The sequence below is a fragment of the Bos mutus genome, chromosome 11 (genome assembly GCF_027580195.1).
Source record: "Bos mutus isolate GX-2022 chromosome 11, NWIPB_WYAK_1.1, whole genome shotgun sequence".
In the NCBI taxonomy this organism is placed as follows: domain Eukaryota; kingdom Metazoa; phylum Chordata; class Mammalia; order Artiodactyla; family Bovidae; genus Bos; species Bos mutus.
Window position 1 is genome coordinate 13,268,175 of NC_091627.1, and position 7,833 is coordinate 13,276,007.

Sequence of the window (7,833 nt, forward strand, 5' to 3'; positions counted from 1 at the left end):
TACCTGCTTTTTTATAAAAGGGCTCCAAGCAAGAGGAAGGCAAGTACCTTGAATAGTGAAGGGGTGACCAGAAACTCTTCATCACCCACCCATGAACAGATCCCAATCAAAAGCACTTCTTTCTCAGATGACACTACCAAAATGCAGAGTTAGAAGTGACTTGTAATCCAGTGTGAATTGTTTTAATGTCAATATCACATTAACCTTATTTGAATTGGGGATCTAAAATAATTGAAGGTTGAATTTAGAGATGGGGGTCTGGATGATAGGATGTAACAGGAGATAAATAAGTTTGGAAATTTAAATACAGCGATAACTATCCTGGTTGTGGGGAACCCAGTCTCATCTAGTCTGTTTGGGACCTGTAGGATAAATGTAAATCCAGCCACCCAACAGGGTTCCTATGTGCACTGCACTGTTACTGGATTAAGATTACCTGAGGGTCAGAATGAGTAGAGAAGGTGAACTGATGGGGGCCAGTGTGAGCAACAGGTTCAGAGTATCAGAAAGGTCATGGATGGCAAGGTTGGTTGGATGCTGTGTTCAGTAATCTCACATCCTAGCCCCTGTCTTGTCCATGTGATTTGTCAACATGAGCTTTAGAACCCTGCCAGAGATGCCTTTCCTAAAAGAGCCAATCAAGAGGGGCAGAAGATATTTTCTTGCCAATTCAAAGGACGAAAGAACGCTAGAGGTTAATGGTTCAGTGAGACTAGACTATCAGTTCCCCATAGTCTGCAAAATAATAGATGACAAGAAAATGAAATGACAGTCATCGATAAGAAGATGGGACAGAAGGACTCTGGGGCTTCAATAGCTCCAGATCTGATTATTTGAGAAGGTCCTCTTCATATCCATCCTCTGTGTCTGCATCTCTGTTCCTGACCTGAAAATACCATTTTTCTAGATTCCACAAATATGCATTAATATATGAATTTGTTTTTCTCTTTCTGACTTACTTCATTCCATATGACATGACAGACTCTGTGTCCATCTGCATCTCTACAAGTGAACCAATTTTTTTCCATTTTATGGCCGAGTAGTATTCCATTGTATATATGTACTACATCTTCTTTACCCATAAACCTGTCATTGAACATTAAGGTTGTTTCTGTATCCTGGCTATTGTAAATTGTGCTGCAATGAATGAATTCAGAGATTGGGATTGATATATATACACTGCTGCCAAGTTGCTTCAGTCGTGTCCGACTCTGTGTGACCCCATGGACTGCAGCCTACCAGGCTTCTCCGTCCATGGGATTCTCCAGGCAAGAACACTGGAGTGGGTTGTCTTTTCCTTCTCCAATGCATGAAAGTGGAAAGTGAAAGTGAAGTCGCTCAGTCATGTCTGACTCTTAGTGACCCCATGGACTGCAGCCTACCAGGCTCCTCCATCCATGGGATTTCCGGGCAACAGTTCTGGAGTGGGGTGCCATTGCCTTCTCCCATATATATACACTACCATGTGTAAAATAGGTAGCTAGTGAGAACAGGCTGTGTAGCACAGGGAGCTCAGCTTGGTGCTCTGTGATGAACTAGAGGGGTGGGAGGAAGGTCCAAGAGGGAAGGAATATATGTATACATGTAGCTGATACACTTCATTATATAGCAGAAAGTAACACAACATTGCAGAGCAATCATGCTTCATTACTAAAAAGGGGAAAAAAGAAAGCCCTTCTCACCGAGTCAAGGACCCTAGAGAGACTATCCAGAAAGGAGATCTCGAGGGAACAGAAGCCCCACCTCCAATCAGCAAACAAATGGAATCGTCAAGTACTAAAATGAGGCTGCTGCTTGAAATGATTCACATTTATGCCTTCCACTGCTGAAGGCTGGGAGAGTTTAATTCCATGAAGGATGCTCAGTAATGAAAATTAATTTACACATATAGGTATTGTGAGACATTTTAAGACAGACTGAGTATGAGAAACAAACTGCTTTGGGGAGGGGTTTTAGGTAGCCAGTAGACTCCTGGTCACACCAGGGGGGATGTGAGGAGTCAAAATTTTATGGTCTTTATTTTTAACAACAATATTTTTAATGTGTTTAAGATTCTTAAAGGCAGAAGAAAACTTAGGTGCCCATAAAAAGGTTGTTTTTTTTCCTATCTCTGCAATTGTTTAAGCTTTGGTGCCCCTTTTAGATCTGACAACAAACCTGAAAGTAAATAAGGAAAAGTTTGCAGTGTTCACTCCTTCAGGTCACACAAAAGATGCTTGGCACTGAACATTTTGGCCCATAAGTAGGGTGAAGAGGCAGCCCATGGAACTCAATCATCTTTCCTGGTTGAAATTTTGGCAAACCATGGAATATAAAGTAACCATCGTGGAAACCTAAACATTGAAATATCAGTCTTCAGTCAGGGAAGTCTTTACCTATTTTGCATCTCCTAGAATGGACTTCTACTCTTTATTTCTTTTGTCCAAACCTCCACTTAGTGCTATGAACATAGAGATGACCACCAATTTTATGATTGACAAATTAACAACCTGGAATGAAAGTGTCATGAAAGCAAGGTCAATGTCTTGTTCAGGGTTCTATTCCCAGAACTTATTAAACCTCCCCCCACATAGTAGGTGTCTGGTGTATATTTGTTTAATGAATGGATCTCAAAGAAAAGATTTTTATACCTTTTCAGTGAAAGAGGGATGAAGATTGAGAATGATGCTAATAATAATAGCCATCATTTATTAAAAACATCCTATTATGAGCCAGTATACTACACACATTTTCTAGTTTATCTTAGTTAATCCCCCAAGTCACATTATTAAGTAGAGATTACATTTCCATTTTATTGATGAGAAGTCTAAGTTTCAGCAAGGTTAGGTAACTTTTATGACTATTGTGTGGCAGATCAAAACTGAAGCCAAGTTTGACTTCAAGTCTATGTCTTTTCACTGAAAGTTACTATCACTAGAGCTAAGAAGCAGTAATTCTCCTATGACTGAGGAGCCTCTTAAGGGCCACCTTCATGTCCTTGTTTCTTAGGCTGTAGATGAAGGGGTTCAGCATGGGGGTCACTAGAGTGTACACTGCAGCTGCTGCAATGTCCTTGTCTTCAGAGGCAACGGATGGAGGACACAGATAGGCACTGAACAGGGTCCCATAGAAGACACAGACGACACAAAGATGGGAACTGCAGGTGGAAAAGGCCTTGCTACCCCCACCTGGCGTTCGGACCCTCAGAATGGCAGATACAATGTGAATGTAGGAGATGACAATGCATATGAAGGGGACCATCAGCACGGTGCCTCCTAAGGCAAAGACCATCAACTCATTGATGCCGGTGTCAGAACAGGACAGCTTCAGGACAGGAATTATGTCACAGAAAAAGTGAGCTATTTCCCCAACAACACAGAAGGACAGCCGAGCCATGAGGAGGGTGTGAGTCAAGGCAACAATGTGGGTGAGGATCCAACACAGTGCAAGCAGCAGGGAACAGACTTGCAGACTCATAACCGTGCAGTAGTGGAGAGGGCGGCAAATGGCCACGTAGCGATCATATGCCATCACGGCCAGGAAGAAGCTGTCCAGATCACCAAACATCAGAAAGAAGTACATCTGTGTGAGGCAGCCAACATAGGAGATGGTATGAAGTTGTGTCTGTATATTTACCAGCATCTTGGTTACTGTGGAGGATGTTAAACCCATGTCAACATAAGACAGGTTGGCCAAAAAGAAATACATGGGGGTGTGGAGGTGTGGGTCAGAGCTGATGGCCAGGATGATGAGCACATTCCCCGTCAAGGTGACAAGATACATACACAGGAAAATTCCAAAGAATAACTGCTGTTGCTCTGGCGAGCCAGGTATTCCTCGCAGGAAAAATTCAGAAACGCTGGTTTGGTTTTCCATGACTCTGCTGCATCTAGAAGGTAGGAAGGAGAGTTAGAATGCTAGATTTCTTCTAGAACTCTGTGCCGTCTGTCAAATTTTCCAACTCCCAAATCTCCCTTTTATTTCATTTTCATCCCCAATCTGGACTTCACCTCCAATCTGACCATACTTCTTTCTTTCCTCCTTATGAATATCATAGCTTTTTTTTCTTTCCTCTCTCTTCCCTCTGGTCAATCTTTTATACAGAAATGATTCTTTTAGGGAGTCTCTGGGCATATTCAGCTTCAGTCTTACAAAGTTTTGGTCTACTTCTGCAGCCCTGTATCAGTGTCATCATTTTTAGTAGCATGGACACACGCGTAGGTGGAGGTGAGCTAAATCTTATACTCTGTTGATAGCTCTTGAATTCCATAAAAAATTGTTTTTAAAGCCCTCACAATATCTCATTTTAGAGTGAAGGGCATTATTTTCTTATCTTTTCTTCTGAAATAGAAACTATGGAGTGCATTTTTCACCTGCCTTTCAGTTTTCATCATTGGCATAGGGTCATCCTGCAGCTAACATTTGCGTCCACTTGCTACATGTTAGGTGCTCAACTAAGCACTTCATACAGACTGTCTGCTTTAGCCCTTACACAAAACAAGGAAGGAGAGATTGTTATGCTTAAGGCCGTGTGTTGAAGAAAACTGAGGCTAAGATTACTTGAATCACTAGCACCAACAATTTGCAAATATTGGAGCTGGAATTCAAACCCATGCACTAGATGCCAGAGACTGAATAATAAATCAATATAGATAGAAAGTGGTTTTCTATTTATATTTTATTTTATATTTTATCTTTATACTTTATATTTATATTTTATCTCTACGTATTTCTATTTTATTTTTTATTATTTTTTAATTTTTAAATTTAAATTTATTTATTTTAATTGGAGGCTAATTACCTTACAATATTGTATTGGTTTTGCCATACATCAACATGAATCCACCATGGGTGCACTGGGATGACCCAGAAGTATTTTTATTTTAGAATCTTTAACCTCACCTTGTGGTTTTTCTATCTTATATACTTATTTTTCATAGAAGAATAATGAAATTTAAGAACTAGATAGAACCTACAGGATCATATGGCATTCCTGGGTGATTCAGTGGTAAAGAATCCACCTGCCAATACAGGAGTCAAAGGAGATGCAGAGTCAATCCCTGGGTCAAGAATATCCCCTGGAGGAGGAAATGGTCCCCAGTTCAGTATTCTTGTCAGGAAAGTCCCATAGACAGAGGAGCCTGCTGAGCTGTAGTCTGTGGGGTCACAAAGAGTTGGAGATGAATGAATGACTGAGCACACACACACATACAAGATCATATGGTCTAGAGATCCCCAAACATTGGTCACAATCATAACCAGATGAGACGCTTTTAAAAAACACAGACTCCTCAGACTTACCCAGATTTACTGAGTTAAATTTTTTAGGATATAGTCTGGTTACCCAGTTTAAATATTGGGTATTATTTAAAAACAAAAACTAAATTCTCAAGTATTTTAATGCTCAACAGAGACTAAGAAGGGCTTCCCTCGTGGCTCAGATGGTAAGAATCTCCCTGCAATGCAAGAGACCCGGGTTCCATACCAGGGTCCGGAAGGTCCGCTGGAGAAAGAAAGGACAATCCACTCCAGCATTCTTGTCTGAAGAATTCCACGGACAGAGGAGCCTGGCGGGCTACAATCCATGGGTCACAAGAAGTTGGACACAACTGAGTGATTAACACTTTCACTTTTTCAGAGACTAAGAATAAATAATTTTGCTTAACTCTTCCATTTGATTCACACATGAATAAGCTAAAGTTCAAAAATAAAGTTATTGAAATAATTTACGCTGTGCTTTAGAGGAAGATATGGAATGACAACTGGGATATTCAGCCTCTCTGACTATTGCCCTTTCTGTTAAGGCAGTTATGTTTATCATTATTTTTTTTTGTTATCAATATCTTGCAGGTCTAAATATGTTCCTATTCTTAACTTTTATTCAAACTCCACACTTAAAGAAAAAGTTACCAATAGATGGACAAGAAGATTTACTGAAACATTATTCATATTTTGAAGTTAATACTTCATGAACATGAAGAATATCTGAACACTATTGCATATTTGTTTATTCCTGAACCCTATACTAATTTAGGAATGTATCTCAGAACTATATAACTTTTCCCAAGAGACAACAAAACCACAAACTAAGTTATTTTTCTCCTACTCCATCTTTCCATGGAGAATACGATGCCTCACAAAGATTGGACTCCCCTGAATGGGCACATTCTAATAACCATGTTCTGGAAAGTGACAGATTCTTAAGACCCAAATGATTGTGTATCTCATTGAGAGGAGAATGATACAGATTGAGTGACTAGACAATTTTATCCTTTCCTGACTGCAGACCTTGCCTTTAGTGAGAAAGTCCACTCATCCCCACAAAGCTTCTCAAGGGGACTGTAAGTTATCTTAGGATGGAGTTGCATTTGGTTCACTATATCTGACAGTGTGTAAGCCTGAATCAGGTTATTCCCTTAATGCTCTCTTCATCAATAGCACTGACCATTTAACATCAGAAAAATTTCAAATCCTCAACAAAGGGTCTAAAACTCTCCATTGTCAACCCTGCTTTTTACCTTTGTCTTTTTTTTTTTTTTTTTTCCTATAAAGGGCCTTATCCTTTGATTCTGTTGTCCTATTCTTTGGTTCTTCTTTCCCTAAAAGAGTTTCTCAGCCTTCATCCTGACTATAACCTCAAAAAACTCTACAGCTCTTAGAGACAAAAATGAGCAACTCCAGATCCTTGCTTGGGCCAACCTCTGGCTTTGTCACCCCAGAGTGATAAGTTCCCTTTACTTACTTCTGCTGCTTCTTCACCTACTGTGTCTGCCAACAGGAAAAGATGGCTTGGCCTTGACGGAGAGGATTTTTCCAAAGGCAGGGCTTACTAGTTTGCAACTATTTGTCTCATTTCTCTTCTTACTGCTATACCAGTTACCAGGAAGAAGGCACTATGCTGCTGCTACTGCTGCTAAGTCACTTCAGTCGTGTCCGACTCTGTGTGACCCCAGAGACGGCAGCCCACCAGGCTCCCCCATCCCTGGGATTCTCCAGGCAAGAACACTGGAGCGGGTTGCCATTTCCTTCTCCAATGCATGAAAGTGAAAAGTGAAAGTGAAGTCGCTCAGTCGTGTCTGACTCTTAGCGACCCCAAGGACTGCAGCGCACCAGGCTCCTCCGTCCATGGGATTTTCCAGGCAAGAGTACTGGAGTGGGTTGCCATTGCCTTCTCTGAGAAGGCACTGTGGTTATCCTTAATTTGGAAGGAAGGAGGAAAGAGCTCAGATTCTTCCTGACAACCTTTGTGATGGGATTATGTGGAATCAGAATTTAGGATCAAGAATAATAAATACAATTGGCAAATATCCAGAAACATAAGTCAGATTGCTAAACTGATGTTATAAACAAGTTTAGGGTGAAGAAGGGAGAGAAAGAAATACCAGAATTCCCAGTAAGGAGCCCAAGAAATCAGCAAAAGATTGCAAAGGCAAGCCATGGCTAGGTGTGAAGGGGAATTTAGAGCAATCACAGTTACCTTTGCCAACTGGAACAGAGAAGCCCAGAATGAAGAGTATTTAAGACTGTCTGGGGCACATGGTACCGGAGAAGGCAATGGCACCCCACTCCAGTACTCTTGCCTGGAGAATCCCAGGGACGAGGGAGCCTCGTGGGCTGCCGTCTATGGGGTCACACAGAGTCGGACACAACTGAAGTGACTTAGCAGCAGCAGCGGCACATGGTACACTGACCCCACTCAGGTCTACAGAAATTTTGAAATATTTTATATTTTGAAACCTGAACAAGGGACTCAGAAATGGAGAGGATGCATCAGACTATACCAGGAAGAGGCTGAACAGGGCTCTACATTGGCCATATGTAGACAGGGCGTCATGGGAAAGAGTTCCCCAGAGC

At 41.2% G+C, this 7,833-nt stretch overlaps 1 protein-coding gene across 1 annotated transcript; it reads right to left on the minus strand.

The window, feature by feature from the left end:
- Window positions 1-2,919: 2,919 nt before the first annotated feature.
- Window positions 2,920-3,855, minus strand: LOC102288311 (olfactory receptor 1N1). Its single transcript, XM_014480576.1, has one exon. It carries the CDS (start codon window positions 3,853-3,855, stop codon window positions 2,920-2,922), a length of 936 nt encoding a protein of 311 aa, XP_014336062.1.
- Between the last annotated feature and the right edge of the window lie 3,978 nt (window positions 3,856-7,833).